This window comes from Rana temporaria, chromosome 13, assembly GCF_905171775.1.
Source record: "Rana temporaria chromosome 13, aRanTem1.1, whole genome shotgun sequence".
NCBI lineage: Eukaryota > Metazoa > Chordata > Amphibia > Anura > Ranidae > Rana > Rana temporaria.
In genome coordinates, this window is record NC_053501.1 from 73539795 (window position 1) to 73562501 (window position 22707).

Genomic DNA, 22707 nt, shown 5'->3' on the forward strand with positions numbered 1-22707 from the left:
AGGACCGCCTCCTGCACATTTACGGCAGCAGAATGGCACAGCTGGGCACAGGCACGTACCTGTACGTTGCCTTTAAGAGCCCAGCTGTGGGTCGTGCGCGTGACCCGGTCCGAAGCTCCGTGACCACGGACCCGCTCACCGCCAGTGTCCCACGATCGGTCACAGGAGCTGAATAACGGGGAGAGGTGTGTGTGTGTGTGTGTGTGTGTGTGTAAACACACCTTCCCCGTTCTTCACTGTGGCAGTGACACTGATCGTCTGTTCCCTGATGGGGAACGACGATCAGTGATGTCACGCCTACAGCCACACCCCCCTACAGTAAGAAACGCTTCCTTAGGGCACTCTTAAAGCGGTAGTTCACCCACAATCCCATGATTTTACCATCGAGACAGGCATTGTAGCGCGAGCTACAGTATGCCTGTCCCGATTATTTTAACCCCGTACTCACCTTGTAGTCGTCCATCGTAGATTTTGGCTCCCGCGGGGAATGGGCGTGCCTATGGAGAGGGAGGATGATTGACGGCCGGCCCTGGCACGTCACTCTCCCCGAAGACAGCCGGAGTAGGTCTCGGCTCTTCACGGCGCCTGCGCACAGGCTATGCGCACGCGTCGTGAAGACCAAGCCTATTTCGGCTATTTCCGGAGAAGCGTGACGCGCCAGAGCCGGCCGTCAATCATCCTCCGTCTCCAGAGGCACGCCCATTCCCCGGTATCTTCGATGGACGACTACAAGGTGAGTACGGGGGTAAAAAATTCGGGACAGGCATACTGTAGCTCGCGCTACAATGCCTGATTTTAAGGTAAAATAAAAAAAAAAAATTGTTTTCCCGTCGATAGGGTGAACCCCCGCTTTAACCCCTTAGCGCCACCTAGTGGTTAACACCTTCACTGCTATTGTCATTTTCACAGTAATCGGTGCATTTTTATAGCACTTTTCGCTGTGAAAATGACAATGGTCCCAAAAATGTGTCAAATGTGTCCGATGCGTTAATGGTGGAGTGGCACTAGTTTTACTGACGCTTTACCATATTCTTAGCGGCGCTTTTCGGCTGCTTTTAACCCCCGCTAGCAACCAAAGAAAGGGTTCATAGCGCCTGTGTAGCATTTATGTGAGGCATGACCATTTGGTGAGTGAGTCGCATAGTGTGAGCACTTGAGGAGTGGGATAATCGCATTCTCCTTCCTGCACGATCGGAGCACAGCTATTTTCACTTTTATTCTCTGGACTTTTGCACTGACGTTTTATTGCATTTTAACACGTCACGCTTCGAATTTCTAGCGCAGGGGTCTTCAAACTATGGCCTAGTCATGTCTGTGAATGTCAGAGTTTTACAATGCCTCATGGGATGTGTAGTTCTGCAACAGCTGGAGGGCCGTAGTTTAAAGATCCCTGTGTGCCTTCTGGAATCTATTAACATTGATCTGATTTCATAGGAGAGATATATTTCTCATAAACAAGGCAGCGGGATTGGTTTTACTGTTATAGATAAATTGTTGAAACCATTTATCACTATTTATTTTTGTCTATCAAATTGGCAAAATCTTTTTTTTTTTTTTTTTTTTCTGAAGGCACCTGTAAAGCAAGACCGCTGATGCCATGCAGACCTGTTGGTGTACAGGCTTGCTCGTACCTCGTACCTCGAACGAGGAAGTCAAAACACGCTGACAGCGCTGTGGTAGTTCATTAAAAACTACAAGCCGACAATTGCAAAGGCTGCTGGACCTTGTCGTTTTCTGTTCAGAGCGCTGTGAATGTGTGATGTGGCCGGATAGGCGGAGCCCTGCACGGGCCTATAAATTTTTTTTTTTTTTTTTTTAACAATGTTGACAGCTAGCGGGTGAAGATAATCCCATGCTAGCTGGTGCAGGGGATGGTGCATTGATGACATGTTACACCCTGAATATGGGTGTAACATGTTATGAAAGGTGAACTTATCCTTTTAAGCCTTGGCTCACACTATGAACCACATATGTGAATTGCACAGTAACCGCATTGTATTCCTGCGCAATTCGCATGCGGTGCGATTTGAGCCCATTTGCACCGCATCACACCAAAGCAGTGCAGGTATTTTTTGGGAGCCGCACCGCAACCGTATCGCATGATCATACCATGAAATCCAGTCTGGGCAAACCACACTATGATTGCAATATGTTTTGAGCGTCCTCAATTTTGTGTTGACACTCGCAGGCGCAGTGCGATTGCAATGCAAGTAATGGGCAGGGATTGCTGCATTTACCATACGGCATATGTGTGTAAACTGGGGCTTGGTAATAAGATCATAAACATAATCTTTTATTAATCATTAAAGCTTTAACAGTTGAACTAGAGGCAGATATAAAGTAAAGCTTACATACACCATTTGCTTTATGCCATTCATATTCACCGAAGGGTGTTCCTTTTACTATATTAAGACTTTAATACCAAATTTCCCCAGCGCTGGATATGCTCCTGTGTCAGCCACCCAACCACCAACACTACTAACCTCCTGTAGTCCGTTCACCAACCAATTAAAAACAATACTGCCTTTTGGACAGCTAGAGTGGCTGTCATCCCTATGGACCAGTGTTCCCAACCTACCAGATTGAAATTTACTGACACAGCACTCAATTTACTGGCACAGCCAAGTTTTTACTGGCATTTCCAAAAGTTAAAAAATTATAGTTTTTAAGCGCAAATTCGAGTATTTAGGCTACAAACAAATACAATATGCAATTAATATGATTTTAAGGTAGATAATAAGGCAAAAAAAATAGTTCTTATTTTATTTTCGATATAGTAAGTAGCTCAGGGACAAGAAAATGGAGGGAAAGAAATTGGAATGGGCGGCACACACACATAAAATAGTTTCTTCTAGTGACACTGACAGTGTGCAGCAGCACAGATGATGAGACCTCACTGACGCATTATGTCCCAGGGACAGTCTCTCCAAGCCAAGTGGTCCCTCCAGTCTAAACAGCACTGATGGTCCCGGTCCCAGCCTGCCTTGCTTCCATACTGCAGACCTGCACACAATGCCCTGGCCGCTACAGCTTGGCTCCATTGCACAATGACATCGCATGACACGCTCAGGCACCGCCTCCGCCAGAGCCGCCTGATCGCACTGTAGCAGGCACTCGGATGGTCTCGGCCAGCTCCAGCTCCAGACCAAGCCGAGCATCACAGCCATATGTTCGAGGGTTTCTAACCTCAAGTCAGATCTCGTGATATATTAAATATCCCTTGGTCAGACCGTGATGCATTCAGGCCAACTACATGGCATCTACACCAGACTAAAAGATGGCCGATGGACATGCAGCAACTATACTGAGGGACCCCAACATAGTTGAAAATTAAATGACCGCATTTAATAACAGAATGCTTATCTCTGAAATCTATCCCCATAATGCACCCTTAAAGTGGAGGTTTACCCAAAAAAAATTTTTTTAACATTCCATTCAGCCGAGTTGTCCTAATGACAATCTGCTGTGTTTTTTTTTTTTTTATTATTTTTTTGTTTTTTTTTCGTACATACATACTGTATTTTCACCACCGCTTCCGTGTATGTCTTCTACGGGACTGGGCGTTCCTATCTGATTGACAGGCTTCTGACCGTCGCATCACGAGTTGCCGAACGTCGGTGTGCAGGCGCCGTATAGAGCTGCACCGACGTTCGGCAACTCGTGATGCGCTGTATGCGACGGTCGGAAGCCTGTGAATCAGATAGGAACGCCCAGTCCTGCAGAAGACATACCGGGAAGCGGCGGTGAAATACGGTATGTACGGGGGAAAAAAAAACAGCCGATTGTCATTAGGACAACTCGGCTGAATGTAATGTTAAAAATGTATTTTTGGGTGAACCCCCGCTTTAAACATAATGACTCGCCCAAATCTGTAACGCTTTTTGAGCATATTTGCCACAACCCGTCGGGTAAAGCCATAATTTTGCTGGTATACACCGCCTTCCTAACGCCGGCTCCCTCCACCCTCCCTGAATATGCCATAAATTGGAAAGATGATGTAAGCTCTGCACTCGAACTAGAGCAAATATGGGACACATCAGCCCAGGGTTTAATAAACTCCTCTTCTTTTGTAGAAGAAATTAAATGACTGTTTAAAGTGGTATATGGTTCCCCACCACTTGGCAAAGTATGGCCTGAAATATCGAGCCTAGGTTTTTAGCTTGTCTACAGGGTACACTGGAAAATTTTGTTTTGTTTACACTGGCATTAAGAGCAGGCGTTTGAGAGGTGTTAACTCCCCTCAAACGCCTGTGCACAAGATATAATAGACGGCACATTGTGCTGTTCATGCTAAGCATTAGCGTTGCGTCACTTTAAAATTGAAGCCTCATGTCGAGTCGGGGGGCGTTTGAGGCCTTTCAAGTCTATGGTAACGCTCTGCAAACGCTTTTACAGGCGTTTTCGGCGCAGGTTTTGTGTGGTTGCAGAGTGACAGAAAAACTAATTTTAACACTTTTTCATTTGTGGAGCAGTTTTAACGCTCATCAAACGATCCAAAACCGCGCATCGGTTGTTTAGGGAGCTTTTTTAACACTTGTAGAACGCCCCATTCTAAAGCTCATTGACGCACCATACAAATGCTAGAGGAGCATATGTTGAGCGTCAGAAATTTTTGTCAAGTGTGAACAAACCCTTAAAGAAAAGACCGTTTTTTTACAAGTTTATATAAAAAAGTTCACTGATGCAGATCCAATAACGATTACGATTAAATGCTGACCTGCACAGGGAAAAAGAAAAGTGGGGAATACTCTGAAGGGTCAGGGGTGGGAGGTGGGGTCTCCCAGGGTTCTGTGCTGGGACCAATCCTGTTTAATTTGTTCATAAGCGACCTGGAGGATGGGGTAAACGGCTCAATCTCTGTATTTGTGGACGATACTAAGCTAAGCAAAGCAATAACTTCTCCACAGGATGAGGAAACATTGCATGAAGATCTGAACAAATTAATGGGGTGGACAACTACATGGCAAATTAGGTTAAATGTAAAATAATGCATTTGGCTGCAGTAGTGGTGCGTCCATAAAAGACGCGGGATTGCCGCCCGCCCCCCTTCTGCTAACTCACATGGACAGATTCATGCAATGCATGAATCTATCCATCTATGGTCGCTGCTGCCGCCCCCTATTCATGTGCCCAACACCCTTGTCAGGCACGGGGAATATGAATTACAGCGGCGGTGGTGTTTTGGAAGGGCATGATTGGAGCCATAGACTTCCTGATTAGACCCATGGGCTCTAAAAGGCTTCCAAGAGGGTAAACGGCAGGCACACTGCTGTGCATTCGCTGTTTAACTTGGGTAAGTGATTTTATTCACTTCCCTTACACTGACCCACCTCTCAGCCAATCGAGTACACTGGGTCTGGTTACCCTGTCACCTGATTGGCTGAAACAGGTGCTGCTATTGGACCTCTGACAGGATGAGAGTCAGAGCTGAGGACGGTGTGGAGAAGTGCCTGGCCCCACAGGAGACATTAAGGACCCCGCTCGTCGGCATCACCCGCTGCCACAACAAGATGGGGTAAGTGGCAGGCAGATGGTGAGCGGGTGGGGGACACAGTGGCAGCATTTGATGGGCACGCTGGCAGAATTTGGCACAGTGGTAGCGTTTAATGGGCACAGTGGCTGCAATTGATGTTGTTTTTTTTGTTTTTTTTTTAAATGTTTGTTTGCGTCGTCCCCCCCAAAACCCCCCCACAAATTTTTTTTTGAAGCAACAGCTGCCACTGTTTGCATTCATATTTTTTGTCACTCAATCTACTCACTAGGGTGTGAATCTGTGGGAGAATCTAGGATGGAAAAGGACCTGGGGGTCCTAGTAGATGACAGGCTCATCTATAGCATGCAATGCCAAGCTGCTACTAACAAAGCAAACAGAATATTGGCTCTTATTAAAAAGGCGATTAACGCCCAGGGATAAAGCGATAATTCTTCCACTGTACAAGACTCTGGTCCGGCTGCACCTAGAGTATGCCGTCCAGTTCTGGGCACCAGTCCTCAGGAAGGATGTACTGGAAATAGAGCGAGTACAGAGAAGGGCAACAAAGCTAATATCCTCCAGATCCTTTATTAGTTAGGAGGAAAGGTTGCGAGCACTGAACTTATTCTCTCTGGAGAAGAGACACTTGAGAGGGGATATGATTTCAATTTACAAATACCATACTGTGACCCCACAATAGGGATAAAACTTGTTTGCGGAAGGGAGTTTAATAAGACACGTGGCCACACCTTAAAATGCTTAGAGGGATTTTTACTGTAAGAGCGACAAGGATATGGAATTCCCTTCCACACGCAGTGGTCTCAGCGGGGAGCATTGATAGTTTCAAAAAACTATTGGATGAGCACCTGAACGAACGCAACATACAGGGATATACAATGTAACACTGACATATAATCGCACACATAGGTTGGACTTGTGTCTTTTTTTTATTTTAATTCTCACCTACTATGTAACCATGTCCAAATCTCTGAAAGTGAAATTTTGCCAGCTTCTTAACAACCCGAATCGCACATGTCTACTGGGTAGATGTATCCAAAAAATCCATATGAGGCCCTTCTTAAAGCGGGGGTTCACCCTATCGACAGGAAAAAAAAAAAAAATTTTTTCTTTTACCTTTAAATCAGGCACTGTAGCGCGAGCTACAGTATGCCTGTCCCGAATTTTTTCCCCCCATACTCACCTTGTAGTCGTCCATCGAAGATACCGGGGAATGGGCGTGCCTCTGGAGACGGAGGATGATTGACGGCCGGCTCTGGCGCGTCACGCTTCTCCGGAAATAGCCGAAATAGGCTTGGTCTTCACGACGCGTGCGCATAGCCTGTGCGCACGCGCCGTGAAGAGCCGAGACCTACTCCGGCTGTCTTCGGGGAGAGTGACGTGCCAGGGCCGGCCGTCAATCATCCTCCCTCTCCATAGGCACGCCCATTCCCCGCGGGAGCCGGAATCTACGATGGACGACTACGAGGTGAGTACGGGGTTAAAAAAATCGGGACAGGCATACTGTAGCTCGCGCTACAATGCCTGTCTCGATGGTAACATCATGTGGGTCAGGGTGAACTACCGCTTTAACCAATGACTACTGACTGCACAGAAAAATATAGTTTCACTACTGCTTTAATTTTTTCAGCTGCAAAACAAACTTTGGCAAGGGTGTGGTTGTGGGGTTCACAAGACCTATAGTGGCCTAGGTCAAGCAAAAAATGACATGGTACTTAATAAATTCTCAATGACACTGATGAAGGGGGAAAAGTCTGGTTACTTCTGGTCTACTAAAATTTATTTATTAACCGTACAATTATAATTCTGCTCAATCCTTACCCTTTTGCACACATGCCAAACATCTGGGTCACCATATCCCAGGGATTTCCTTTCCTCCTTCCTATCTCAATCCTCTACCGGACGCCTCATTTCTCTTTTTATTATTTATATTTCTCAGAGCTTTTTTTCTAAAAAAATAGGTGCAGGAACTCAACCACGACCCCATTTAAATTTCATAAACAGTAGAAGGGTCTTAAAGGGGCATTAAATACCAGGATTGCATTACATACAGAGTGCAGAGTTCAGGGGGGTTACACACACAGTGCAGAGCTGTCACTTGTAAACACAGAAATCAGACTTCTGTGTTTACAAGTGATTGAGGTGAGCAGGCACCAAAGGGTCTGAGCCAAAGGTGGTGGAACTGAGTTCCCCCGAGTTCCCCCTGAAAAAAAGCCCTGATATTTCTTATTTTTATTCCCCCCCCCCCTTTTTTTTTATTTGCACTTCTAATCATTGAAATAAAAATTTACAGAAAAAATAATTAAATGAGATATGTCTATTATTATCTCTATTGCTCCAGTAGGAATGTGGATAAGTGAGAGCTTTGCCTCCAAAATTTATTTGAAATTCAACAGTCAGATTTTGGCGGTTCCTGTAGGTATGTGAAGCCATCTCTCATAGGGTGTTTTTTTGTCTAACCTGTCATCTAGGACAATCCAGGATCCATAAACCACATAGAGGGGCAGATCCACAAAAGAATTACGCCGGCGTATCTATTGATACGCCGAGTAATTTTAAAGTTCCCGCGTCGTATCTTTGTTTTGTATCTACAAAACAAGATACGACGGCATCTGGGATCGATTCGACAGGTGTACGTCTTAGTACGCCGTCAGATCTTAGACGCATTTTTTCCGCCGGCCGCTAGGTGGCGTTTCTGTCGAATTCCGCGTCGAGTATGCAAATTAGCTAGTTACGGCGATCCACGAACAAACGTACGTCCGGCCGGCGCATTTTTTTACGTCGTTTGCGTTCGGCTTTTTCCGGCGTATAGTTAAAGCTGATATTATGAGGTGTACTCAATGTTAAGTATGGCCGCCGTTCACGCATCAAGTGTTCGTTACCCCAACATTTCATATTCCTGATATGTGCCTGCTGTACTATGTACTCGTGTGTAAAAGTATCCTGTTCTTTGTATTGCTTCCTTTTGTGTGGAATACCTGATGTTCCTGTCGGCCCCTCTGCTTTCCTATTTAAAATCTGACTACACTAAGCAGAAGAACACATTGTGGTCAGTTTCTCGCTATGCTGGGAACTCGGCCTGCTCCCCTCCAATGATCAGACTTGTCCTGACACACCGTCCCTGCACAACCTTTCCCTAGAAGCTCGGTGAGCTGCTGATTCTCCTCCACCAGATCGTATGCATCTGAGAGCAGAGGGTATTAAATCACTTCTAAAAAGTGATTTCCCCCTTCTTTTTCTTTTCTTTTATCTATACACAAATATTTTGCCTTTCATTTCTATTTTAAACTGATTTGTTTTTTTTTACAATGTGATCCTTGACCACTAGTTTCCCATTAGAGCGATTGTAAACACATCCAAAATGGTAGGAACATTTCAAAATCTACTTCAGTGATTCCCTTGGAAAATTGGCCTTACTGACAAAAATACACGAAGACCCATGTAGAATGTTTTGATACAATCTATGCTAAACACCTCTCACAACATGTATCTGTTCATTTATTTCCCATAGGTCCGTGCCCAAATATTACCTGACAATTTTTATTTATTTCCCCCCCCCCCCCTGTAAACAGAGCAATACCACTCATTTCTTATGTAGCACATTCCAAAAGAGCTGTTGGTGAGCGCTTTTTTTTATCCCCCTAGTTAAAGCGGGGGTTCACCCTAAAATATCTATAGACGGGTCTATCCAGCATACTGCTGACATCAACAGTATGCTGGATTTTTTATTTTTTTTTGGTCTGTACTTAAATTTTTCTGTCGTTTTTTCACCCGGCTTTCGGGTTCTCGCTCCCCCGGGGAGTAGGCGTTCCTAAGATGACGCATAGTGATTGACGTGCGCGTCATCGGCTTCCGAAAATATCCGAGGGAGACTCGGCACTTTTCGGCGCCTGCGCAGTCAGCTCTACACGGCATGCGCAGGCACCGTAAAGAGCCGAGTCCGCGTCGGATATTTTCGGAAGGCGATAACGCACACGTCAATCATCTATGCAGAGCTCCCCGTCGGGGAAAAGGAGCGACACGCCCACTCCCCGCAAGGAAGAAGACCCGGAAGTGCGGCTGAAGACAGGCAAGTGTACACATTAAAAAAAAAAAGACAACGCTACAAGCCTTTATTAAGGCTAGAGATAGGTTAGCCAAAAAGTTAATTTTGAGGGGGAACCTCCGCTTTAAACACACACAGCTAGACACACAGAATTGTATTCGCTCTTCCACTGGCTTGAAAAAGCAGTCTAGTCTTCTGAGAGCCGGTTCACCCTACCGCGACCTGGGGGGGGAGGCAAACCCCTCCCTCCCTCCCTCCCTCCCACAGAGCTGATTATTGTTTGGCCACTGGCAAAGTCGCCTGTCCTTGAGGCGACTTGAAGTCATGTTTGTAAGTCGCGCTGATGTCGCCTCGCAAAGTTGTGCCCACAGTCGTGTTGCCCCTGTGTGAACTGCCACTAAGTGTTGAAACGGTGACATTGGTTGGGGTGAAGGGAGGATACCCCAAAACTGTTGAACCGAACACTTTGAGGACTCTACTCTCGCTTGCTTGAGATGTGCACCAAAAAAGTCCCACAGAATCTATAACGCTGTTGTATCACTATTATATCACTATTTTTCAGCACTTGGGTTATCTACTAACACAGCCACAGGATCATTGGTTGCCTACTTCCGATATCCACCAGGCACTCCCCAGTGAGAGAGTTTCAGAATCTCTCCCTCATAGAACAGCAGGACAGTACATTTTAGTGTGAATTTGCCCTGGCATACAATTGCTGTTAAGCTGCCCATGTTGCATTTTGCGTGGATATTTCAGCGGTATTTATATTCTGTGAGATCATCAATGAAATTATTTTCTTTCTTCCTGTTTGACTACATTAAACCCAAGCACGTGAGAACGATTTAAGCAAGCATGTTGAACCAGGTTTCACAACCAGTTAGTTTGCATTCTTGTCCTTCGCAGATGGTTGTGCTCATGTTGGCACTTGAGTTGATTTCAAGTGCTGATTTTTTGCAATGCAGATGGTTTTCTTTGAGAATTCCAGAAAAAAATTTGTTCTAGGATGAAGCTTGGGAATATATAATGGTGACAGGATTGAGCAATACATATGGTGTAGGCAGTGGTGTATTTAGGTTTCGTGCTGCCCTAGGCCTGACTAAACTCGTGCACCCCTTAATTTAAATATAACCCACCCCTTTCTGTCAAGGCCACAACCCTTGATTTAAGACCCGTCCTGAAATTTTCAAGTGGGGACACTAGTTCTGGGGGGGCGGGGGGGGGGGGCGAATGAATTCCCTTAATTTGCATAGATTTCCTGTTTGGCTATGGAGCAGGAAGTGAAGGGAAATCTCTGCAAGGGGACAGGGATGGTACAAAATAAACTGACGGGCTATAACCCTCCCTCACTCTATCCAAAATGAAGAAAAAAAAAAAAAAAGTGTTGCCTATAGTTCTACTTTAAGTACAGATTTCTGATAATTTTATGGAGAGGACTAAGAAGATATAACCATGCCAATGGTGCAGGAGAAACATATAGCACAGTGAGGAAGGTTTGTGTTCCAGGATGATAGGACAGTCAAAATTGGAAGCAGCGCTCCCCACAGTTGCGGAATGCCGGCCGCCTGCATACTGGAAGCAGTGCGGCTGCTTTATGGGGGCGCTAGACTAATTTGCCTCTCAGCCCAGTCCGCCCAGTAAGACTGGCGCTACATAATCAGTGTAGCACAAGCCAGCAGGGACTCTTTCTGTGCTGCCCCCCTGGAAAGTGCTGCCCTAGGCCAGGATACAGCATTGGGTATAGGTACAGGCATTGGAGACAGAAGGTGTTCTATGAACTCATGTAAGCTTAAAATGTATATGGAATCCACAGTTGCGGAAGGTTTTAATCTTTCTCCTGAAGGCCAAGTGGTCCGACTCCAGTCGGATGGTGGTTGGTAGCGCATTCCACAGGCGAGGTCCCTGGACTGCAAATCTTCGATCTCCTTTGGACTTGTATCTGGCCTTGGGTATCTGGAGGAGGTTTTGATTGGTGGATCGCAGAATGCGATTGGGGTTATGGGCTTTTATTTTTTCGCATAGATATTGGGGGGCGTTGCCTTGAATACACTTATGCATTGGGCAGAGTGCCTTGAAAGTGATTCTGTCTTTTACCGGCAACCAATGAAGGGCTCTCAGTGAAGGTGAGATTGATTCCCATGGTTTTTTCCCAGTCACAAGTCGAGCGGCCATATTTTGAACGACTTGCAGACGAGTGATTTGGTATTTCGGGAGTCCTAGATAGAGGGCATTTGCGTAGTCGAGTCTGGAATTGATGATTGTTCCCACCACGACTGCAATGTCCTCTTTCGGGATAAAGGGCGTGAGTCTGCGTAGTAGGCGCAGCAGATGGTGGGATCCGCTGACTACTGACCCTATTTGTGCATCCATTGTCATGTAGGTATCGAAAATGACTCGGAGACTTTTGACTTTGGTGCTGGGGGTGATAGTTTTACCCAGAATGGGTGGGGGAGTCCATGTTGACGCAGGGTGATTTTTCCGGTTGGCGTGAAACGGGAGAAGTTCTGTTTTCGAACCATTGAGTTTAAGATAACTGTTTGTCATCCAGTTATCTATTAGAGTGAGGCATTTCTCTAGTCCAAGAGAATGATCCTTTTTGTTGCAGATGCGAAAATAGTTGTGTGTCGTCTGCATAGGAGTGGTAAAGTAACTTCTGGTTACTGATGATTTCAAAGAGAGGGCGAAGATAAATATTAAACAATACGGGCGATAAGGGAGATCCCTGAGGGACTCCGCATGATACCGTATGTTTTTCAGAAGTGAAAGACCCCAGTTTCACTACTTGTGATCGGTTTTCCAAGAAGGAGGAGAACCAGGGTAAAACACATTCAGCGACTCCGGCTACTTCAGCTAGCCTAGCCAGTAGTAGTCCGTGGTCTACAGTTAAACAATTCTTTCTACATAAGAGGTAACTGTTTATCTGCAGCCCTGTCTCATCTACAGTCTCATAAAAAGCACAGATCAAAGGTGTTTTTCGCTGCTTCAGAAGGGGGCAGGAATCTGATGCACACTGCAATTTAAAGAGCAGGGAGCAGGGAAAAAAGGGGGAATGAACACTCTTTCCTCTATGCAGCCTATAGGGAAACATGCACAGCTGAGGCTGTCGGTCACTTTGTGTGTGCTGGAGGATTGAGGGGGAGGGGGGGGGGTTTGGCTTCTCCCTGGATTTCTCGGTGTCGGTTTAGACCAGGGGTCCTCAAACTTTTTAAACAGGGGGCCAGTTCACGGTCCCTCAGACTGTTGGGGGCCGGTCTATAGTTTGAAAAAAATATAAACAAATACCTTTGCACTATATATATATATATATATATATATAAATATAAATTTTTTGTTTTGCAGTGCACAAAAGTTTTAATCAATTCACAGAATCTCCCCATCACAGATCCCTCCCCCATTACAAAGCCCCCCCCAATCATAAAGCTCCATCAGAGTTCCCCCCCCATATCAGAGTTCATCGTCGTCCCCAGATCCTCCAGCGATTTTTCTGTCCCTTCCATAAGATCGCAGCCCTCCCCTCCCCTACCTTATTCACACAAGACGCAAAGCCTGACAGGATTGGACAAAGCGCGGGACTTTTCAAGTGAAAGGCAGATGATTGATTGCTGGGACCGCCCCACTGCCTTGTAACCAATTACCCGCTTCTTAACTCAAAGTCCCGCCCTTGTCTGCACCTGTCGCGCTTCCTGTCTTGTGTGACCAATGTAGCAGAGGGGAGGAGGAAGTGCTCCGGAAGGGAAGTGCTGCAATCTTATGAAAGGGACAGTCCGTGCCGTGGGCCGGGTAAATCGCCTTGGCGGGCCGTAGTTTGAGGACCCCTGGTTTAGACTGTCAGTGACTAATTTCTGGTAACGAGGGGGAAGATCAGATGGGGATCTTACTGGGTGTTGTGGATTGAGCCTAGCAACCACTATAGAGGGATATGCTTTGTTCATTTTTTATTTTATAACCGCTTTAGCGTGCAGTGGGGCATTTCTGCATAGCATTGGGATTTCACTGATTTTACATGTTAAAGTTGGCTTTTTAAAGGAAAGTAAACCTATGTAGTGCAGTAACAGTGTCTTTTTTTTTTTATTATTATAGGGGATAACTGCCCCAACCCCAAAACAATTCTTACCAAATATACCTGTGACCGTAAATACTAATTTGCATCCATCAATTATATATAATAATAATAATTAAAGGGGTTGTAAAGGTAAAACACCTTTTCCCTAAATAGCTTTCTTTACCTTAGTGCAGTCCTCCTTCACTTACCTCATCCTTCCATTTTGCTTTTAAATGTCCTTATTTCTTCTGAGAAATCCTCACTTCCTGTTCTTGTGTCTGTATCTACACACAGTAATGCAAGGTTTTCTTCCTGGTGTGAAGAAACCCTCCTGAAGGGGGAGGGGGCAAGCAGGCAAGTCAGGACACTCTCTACTTTGCAGATAGAGAAAGGAGCTGTGTGTTAGTGGGCGTCCTGACACTCCTGCTCGCCCCCTCCCCCCTCGAGGCTTTCTCCACACCAGGGAGAAAGTCTTGCATTACTGTGTGTAGTTACAGACAGAAGAATAGGAAGTGAGCATTTCTCAGAAGAAATAAGGACATTTAAAAGCAAAATCTAAGGATGAGGTAAGTGAAGGAGGACTGCACTAAGGTAAAGGAAGCTATTTAGGGATTTTTTTTTTTTTACCTTTACAACCCCTTTTAAACTATGGAAAATACTGTAAGCTTTATATCCAATGAAATAACATTGTAACCAATTAAAAATAAGAGATGGATATCTATATCTATGGCTATATATATCTCGGTCCCAGTGCTCCTCTTCAAAAATGGTTAATTAAACCCACGTTCACAAATCTAGATCCGTATTGAAAAAGACTTCCACCAATTCGTGATGCACCACTACCTTCGAAAATGAACACTCGCCAGAAACCAATAATAAAAAAGCCTTGATATTTTTATTTTTTATTTTTTTTTATGCCTGGATCAGCCACTTCTCTCATTAGAATGTATGTGGGATTTCCCAACTGGTATCTCGATATTCATTCCATATTTCGCCACATGAAGAGGTATGGTGCCTTAAGACCAGCACTGAGTCTTTTCTGCGTTCCTTTTTGGAGCCTGTGCTCACCGTTCTATCTCCAGGAACTGGCGTGCGGCGCAAGCCTCACTTTTGTGAGGGGTTAGGGACAGGACGTGATGTCAGCGTTACCCAGAGGCCACTGCACGTTTCGCATCCAATCATGCGTCTTTAGGAAGAATCGGGAGGGAGAGTCCCTTACAAATGAGGCGCTCGTGGATATCGCTGGTTGCTGCACACAGAAGGTTCTTTATCTTGATGCATTAGGATAAACCTTATGACCTTGCAACCCTTTTTTTTGCCAGCATTATAATTCCCCATTCCACGTTATTTCTTCTGTGGGGAATCCTGAGTAATGCACAGAATCTTCTTAGCCAGGTACATGAAAGCTCAACACAAACCAAACCTATAGCTCAGGTATCGCACTGAGCTGCTGGAATGAAGCCGTGCGAGTTCAGATGAACTCGCACCATTTCACTCCCGCATGTTAGCAGTGGCATCTTAAGAGCATTATAGGCCCCCGGGCAATACAGTGCACTGGGGCCCTGTCTACACAATCACACACGAGGATTTTTTACTGACAAAAATTATGATCTTTACTGGCAACCAGAGACTGCCTTCCGTAGAGGAAATACACTAAGGTAAGGTGGGGTCACTAATATAGGAGGGGGGAACCTTTATATCAGTGCCCCCTTACATTTTTGTATTAACTCCCCCCTTACATCAGCAACCCCCTGCCCCTTAGACTGGCCTGGCGGCGCTGTCACTGACCTCCTCTCAGGTGCACCGTGCAATGCTCAGTCAGATGGCTCCAGCTTGGCTGCTCTGGTTTTATCCTATAGTCTGCTGTCTGACTTCTCCTGTGACCCCCATCCCAGTAGCGCTCCCATTCTTGACTCCTCTCCAGACTCCCCCTCAGGGACTGTAGACATGATACAGGAGATGGTCAGAGACTGCAGACATGGTACAGGAGATGGTCAGAGGCTGGTGGACATGGTACAGGAAATGATCAGGGGCTGACCACTGCCCCCCACCCCCGATCTCTTTTGCAAGCTGCACAGTCAGCCAACTCACCTTACGACACCGACTGTACTGGCTGGGGGCTGGGCAGGTTGCAGGCTCACGAAAACCGGCACTGGCGACAGGGGTCCGACTCTGCCGCACTCTGCTTCAAGCCTGCTGTGCTGTCTGCTCTGTCTACTCCACGAGTCACCACGCTGCTCCGTCCATCCACCCTCAGCTGCTTTTTTTTTTATAAGTTTGGCGGGCGGCGCCGGCGGTGTGGCTGAGGTCATCATCGGCAGACAGGCAGCACTCCTGGAGGATCAAATCTGCTCAGCAATTTCTGCAAACTGCGCATGTGCAGTTCTGACCCGCCGCTCTCCACAATTTTTTACTGGGGTCGCTGGGCAGGTGGGGCCCCCCAGGCAAGTGTGGCCCCCGGGCAACTGCCCAGCATGCCCAATGGAAAAGATGGCCCTGCATGTTAGTCCCGATTTCGGCTGCAATTTCGGACATCTGTGTGGGTTTCTGCATAGATGTGAATGGAAATCGCAAAAAGTAGTGCAAGAACGACTTTTTGAAACCAGTGCAGCGTTGCACCGATTTAAGGACGGTGCAATTGCCGCCAAATTGCATGTCAAATCGCACCAATGTGAACCAGGACATAGTTATTCCATTTCGGGGATTCTGACACAAATGTCTGGCAAGTGCTGAGCAGGTGACAGAGCTTGGATCTTGGCAGATTGGGGACAGTTGAGTATCAGGCCGGCCATACACAGTGCAAATTTCTTCCTGCAGGCTGGTTGTACCCGAGTTGATTGATTAACTTGGTACATTCAGCCTGCTCATTACCGGTTTTAAGCTTGGCCGGTTCCTGCTGAACCAGCTAAGATTTCAATTCCTATGTGGCCGGCCTAAGACTGGGTGGATGGTTGTTGTGAAAATAAGCCCAACTACACAGTTAAAGCGGGGTTCCAACCACAATTAGCAATTTTTAAATGCATGTCCTTTCATCATCCGTTTTTATAATATAAATCCGGTCACTTACTATTTTACAATCCGCCGCCGCTCCGCATAGTTATTTAAAAAAAATAGTTTTATAGACTATGTCCACACCGTTGTCATTTTGCTTGTGGGCATTGTGAAGCCCACAAGCACTTCCTGGAAGTTTTGGATGGGGAGTTATAATGGGGAAGCGCACTGCATCCTGGGAAATGATGACACCCATTTCCCAGGAGCATTAGCGTGCTGAGGAGCTGAGGGAGATGTCAGAATCCTAGGTGATTCCGAAGGCAGATTTCGTGGGACTGCATAGCAACAGGCATTTCCAGGTGAGTAAAATTGTATTTTCTTTTTTTTCTTTTTATAAGGTCTAATGAGCACAATAATGAGAAACTATTTGGGATGGAAACTCCACTTTAAGGATCAGTACACTTTAAAAGTACCCTGAGGCTGGGTTCACACTATACTACACAACTGTAGTACGACTTTCATCCTACTTTGCTCTATGACATCTGTCCTACATCCATCCGACTTTCATGAACGGGATACTACTTTGATCTGACTTTGTGGTAGTCTGACTTGTCCTTTGACCAATCAAAACAATCCCAGAGTGAGATAAATTCCTTTTACTGCTGTTGTAATCACCATGTCGGATGTCAAAAGTCAGATGGTTGGGACAAGGATCCTACTTTGGTCCGACTTCAATGATATTCAATAGGCTGAAGTAGGATCAAAGTTGGACCAAAGTAGTACAGGGAGCATTTTCAAAGTTGGACCGACTTCTGTCGGACCAGTTAAGACGTCTCCCATAGGGAAACATTGATTTTCACACGTCATGCTACATGAGCTCCCAATGTCGGAGCGTTTGTGGGACAAGTGTGAACCCAGCCTCAAAGTAAGACTGTTTACCTATACAGCATGCATTCCAACTGTGCTTTAACGATTTGCCCGAGGTTCAGCTTTAAGACTGCAGCCACACCTTTGCACGTATAGAAACCTTTAAAATGTGTGTCTTTTTTTTTTGTCTATTTAATGGAAAAAACAAAGCGATTTCTACGTTATTTTAAAAAAAGATCACTCCTTCGTAATCAGCATTACAGTCATAACTATACAGTGCAGTGTTTTATCCCTGAAAAAGATCCAGGGAAGATTTTATGAAGCATGACATTTTTTATTTTATTTTTTTAAGTGGGTACAGCATTAGACCAGTTAAAATTTTGTAAAGAGCTGTAAATTGAAATGAAAGGGCTACATGAGGCCCACAGATCAGCAATTTGGCATGTCTGCTCTATTATATTCTACTTTGTTCCACTCTGATATATATCAACCATTCAAAAAAATAAAATAAAAATTGTATACAAATGTTAAATCTGTTTTTTCCTTCTAGGGGAAGATGACCCACCTACAGCCAAAGTAAGCAAAGATGTAAAAACGCAACCATCGCAGAATGTGGTGCTGAGTGGCATTGACAGCTGGGACAGAGAAGGAATTGCCAGCTACCAATGGAACTTGTTAGAAGGGGACTCTGCTGTTGTTATGGAGGTAAATTCATGGGGTTCTCCCAAAATAAGGATCTACTGATGCAACCATTGTATGTGTATGTTATCACCTTGGATGCATCTGTACTTGTGCTATGGGCATGTATAATGTGTTTATATATTCTTAGAATGTTTTTCAAGTCTAGCGTATTATTATTATTATTATTATTATTATTATATATTTTTTTTTTTTTTTTTACCTTTTTAAAGTGGATGTTAACCCCCCTTCATACACCCAGTGACGTGAACAACTTCAGATGATACACAGGGAAGAACCAAATCTCCCTACATAGGTTTTACATGTATATCTGCTGTCTTCACATTTATACACGTAGAAAGTTCAGATCGTGTTAGATTTTGTCTGGGCATACAGCCAAGATAGCTAACATTGCTGATTGGAGGAAAGGCGCACACACCCCCTCATCATAGGCCGAGACTTTTTTTTTTTTAACATGGACACTTACCTGTCCATCGTACCTGCGATGTCGGTAGCTGAAGGCCGAGCAATCGCTCGTTCCTCGGCTGCACCTGCCACTATCCTCGGTAAAGGGAATCGGGAAGTGAAACGTTGTGGCTTCACTGCCCAGTTCCCTACTGCGCATGCGCGAGTAGCGTGGTGCGCCGTCGCTGGTCCCCGTCCTCTCCTGGAAACAGTGTGTTTCCCAGAAGACAGCGGGGCGTGCGGGTAGGGAGGTGACTGCCGCAGAGTGTTTTACCGGAAGTGGGTGCAAATACCTGTCTTAGACACCGGGGGGGGGGGGGATCCAAAAAGTGAAAGTTCAATTTTTGGGTGGAACTCCGCTTTAAAGTAAAAACTCTTTCCACTAAACCACCCCACCCTACCCTAAACGCCTACTTGAGTCCTGTCAGCGATTCAGAGTTGTCCTAGTTGTAGCTGTTTTCCCTTCCCTTCAAATCCTGTGAGGAGGGTGGGGGCATCTATGGACTCTCTCTGAGCCTGGCTCGGGAGCATGCTCACACAGGTGCCCCCATAGCACATGACTTTCTGTGTTGTGGGCACCTGCATGAAGAAGTGGCAAGGGACTTCAGAAAAGGAGGTAAGCAACCACTCTGTACAATACTAAGTATAAACTTAGGCTTTTGTATCACTTTAACCAGCAGTAATAGGATCCATTCATATCAATGCCGAGAGCTACACACTGTAAAAAAAACATACCTTTTGTTCTCACAACCGTTAGGCCTCATGCACGGAGGACGTTTTGCAAACTCTCCTCAAAGTCCTTTCTCCTAGCGGCAGCGTTTTGGCAGAAAAAAGCCTAGCGCTTGTAAAAGAGGGGGGGGGGGGGAGGGAGAGACGGTACTGTATGCAAGTCGTAGGCACAGACATGCACTAGTTTTTAATGGAATATGGCTCTCTGCACCCGCATGAATGAGCCTGTCACATCTGCTAGTTGTGTATATTAGAAAGCTAGCAGGCTGCCAAGATTCTGTAGCAATACGAGTACAGGTGCATCTCAAAAAATCTTATCAAAAAGTTCATATATTTCAGTAATTCAATTCAGAAAGTGAAACGCATGTGTTCTATAGATTCATTACACACAGAGTGGTTTATTTCAAGCATTTCTTTTAATTTTGATGATGGCTTACAGCTAGTGAAAACCCAAAATTCATTATCTAAGAAAATTTTAATATTGTGAAAGTTCAAGATTGTAGACTCATGGTGTCCCTCTAATTAGCTAATTAACTCAAAACGCCTGTAAAGGTTTCCTGCGCCTTTTTAAATGGTCTCTTGGTCTGGTTCAGTAGGTTATACAATCATGAAGTTCAATGCTTCCAAGCATGCGTCGATTTTATTCTGAGCATGCGCAGGTTTTGAACCGATGCTTTTGCATACTAACCATCTGTTTTGACCTATCGGTCCATCGGTTCAATTTTAAAGCAAGTTCTCTTTTTTTTTTTTTTTGGACCGAAGGACAACTGACCCATGGGGCCCACACACAGTCCGTTTTCATCGGGTTTTGTCCGATCGTGTGTACAGGGCCTTAGACATCCAGCAGTCCTTATGGAGTATCGCTCTAAACCTGAAATAAACCCTCCAGGGACATTTTATAAAGCAAGGCTATTCGGCTACATCAGGCAGAACAGTAAATTTCTTTGGATTGAGGGAAAAGGTGAGTATTTTCTGCAAAGTAACACAAGTATAGTAGTTTACATAACTTATTTTACATAGGTATTTTTACCAGGTGTTAATTATTTAGATGTGGCAGTGCAAATCATTGCCAACCTCCCACAACTACCCTTTAGTTGTCATATCTGACTTGTGTTATGTCATTGAGACCTCTGGGATTTTCTAAGAAGTAAATGTTGTTCGCTAAAGCCCACATTCATCATGCAAGGTTATTATCATGAATCCAAAGTGAAAGAAGTTGGCAAAAATAGACTTTTAAAGTGCGTTGACAAGTAAACCATTATTTTTACATGATTTTACTTGTTATATATTTTATAAATTTACATGGTGATTATTAGTAATTTTTATTAGTTTGCACTAAGTATTTGTTCAGGTGGGCAACCCGATGCCTTAAAAGAAAACTTCATATCTCCTGACTTTCTAAAGTGAGGAAGGGGGACACCTTTTTACTAATGTAGGCAAAGGACACATCCATGCCACACCTGCCATTTGGGCAAACCATGAAGAAATAATATGCAAAAATGTTCTACATTAAAAAAAAAAACACTTTTTTTTTTTTCTTTTTTTTTTATACAGGCTTTTTAAAATAAACAATTTTAGAGGTTGGATAAATCGTTTTAGTGAAGTATAGCAATTTTGGTAGTTAAAGTTCCACCCAAAAGTGAAACTTCTGCTCATTTGTCTCCTTTTGATCCCCTGCAGATTTTGTAAGTTTGCCCACTTGAACATTTAATTGTGACTGTTCAATTTATTTGGTGACATACATATATTTATTCATTTGTTTATCATCACTGTTGGACGCCATATGTAATATATAGGTGTTTATTTATCATATATGAGCTGCACTTTTTTTTATGTTGGTTTTTCAATGGACCCAGAGAAACTTTCAGTAGTCCTACAGTGGCCCCAACCCATAAGGGTTGCGTCCTCTGCAACGTTTTCTTGGCTTTGCCAATTATTATTGTGAGTTTTTTCGTAAATTTTCGTCTCTGGTCAAGCCCCTGAATGATATGACCAGAAAGGACAGTAACTCAGAGTTGGTCTCCGAAGTCCATTAATGCCTTTTGAGAGCCTTTTTTTTTTTCTGCTCCTGTGTTGGCACCTCTTGAACCTACGTTCCCCCTTTTATCCTTGGGGCTGATGCTTCTGAGACTGGAGTTGGAGTCCTTCTGTCTCAATGTCCTCCCTCTCAGAGCAATGTCCTCCCTCTGGGAACTGAGCGCGGTTGGAAATAATTTTAGCCCTCGAAGGTACCACTGTGCCGCTTCTCATTCTTGCTGACCATAAGAATCTCACATTCTTGTCTGAGGCTAAATGCCTCTTTCCCAATAGGGGGCGATGGGCTGTTTTTCTTGTAAAGTTTCAATTACATTGTCTCATTTTTACACGGTACTAAGAATGTAAGGGCTGGCGCTTTTTGTCTCGACAATTTTCCTCCACTTCCAAGATGGAATCGGTTCCGGTTCCTGTGATGCCTCCTGATCGTATTCTGGATATAGTTTACACCAGTCCTGCTTCTCCTTTTTGGGTAAGAAAATTCTTGCCGCTCAGGTCCATGCTCCTCCTGAGAAACCATGTGACCGCTGCTTTGTCCTTGAGAGTCTCCATACTGCTGTGCTTGCCATTCTCCCAGGGCTGCTGGTCACCCTGGGAAGAATCAACTTTTGGGCCATTTCTCAACCATTCTGGTGGCCTAGACTATGTGCCAATGTAGCCGCCTTTCGTAGCTGCTTCTTCCGTGTAAGACTCCAGGACACCTTCCAGTGGGTCTCCTACAACCCATACCCAATGGAGAGAGGCCTTGGCCCCACCTGTCTGGATTTCATTGTGGAGTTGGCCGAATCCCAGGGCAACACAGTTGTGCTTATGGTAGTTGACCGGTTCTCGAAAATGTCTCATTGTCTGGCTTCCATTTTTGCTCTGGAGATCTTTCGCTTGCATGGGCTACCCAAGGTAATCGTCTTGGACAGGGGTAGTCAGTTTGTCCCGGCTTTGGCGAGCCTTTTGTGCACAGTTGTGAACTTAGCTTGCCTTTTCTGCATATCACCCGCAGTCTAATGGGGCTGCAGCCCTTGGATCAGTTCGTACGTTGCTATATTTCTGACCATCATAACAACTGGTTAGACCTCTTACCTTTTGGGTGGAGTTTGCTCACAATAGTGCCTTGAATTCTGCTTCCTGATTTGTCCCCGTTTTTATGGCGAACTATGGTTTCCAACCTTCCATGTTTGACTCATTTGTTCCACAGAGAATTCCTACATTGGAGGAACATCTCCATGGTCTTCATTCCACCTGGGCACAAGACCAGGAGGCTTCGCGACATACCAATGATGGGTACAGACTCCATGCTGACGGCAGACGCCTGCCCTGCGCCTTCCTACCAGGTTGGGGACTGGATCTGGCTGTCATCTCCCAACCTCCGAC

At 45.0% G+C, this 22707-nt stretch overlaps 1 protein-coding gene across 1 annotated transcript in view; it reads left to right on the forward strand.

Annotated features, from left to right (window-relative positions):
• SPINT1 (serine peptidase inhibitor, Kunitz type 1) overlaps window positions 1–22707 on the forward strand; it is a 72767-nt gene that overhangs the window by 20595 nt on the left and 29465 nt on the right. The window contains exon 2 of the mRNA XM_040332889.1: window positions 17984–18138. Within this exon, the coding sequence (XP_040188823.1) occupies window positions 17984–18138 (155 nt within the window). The remainder of the gene's footprint in view (window positions 1–17983; window positions 18139–22707) is intronic.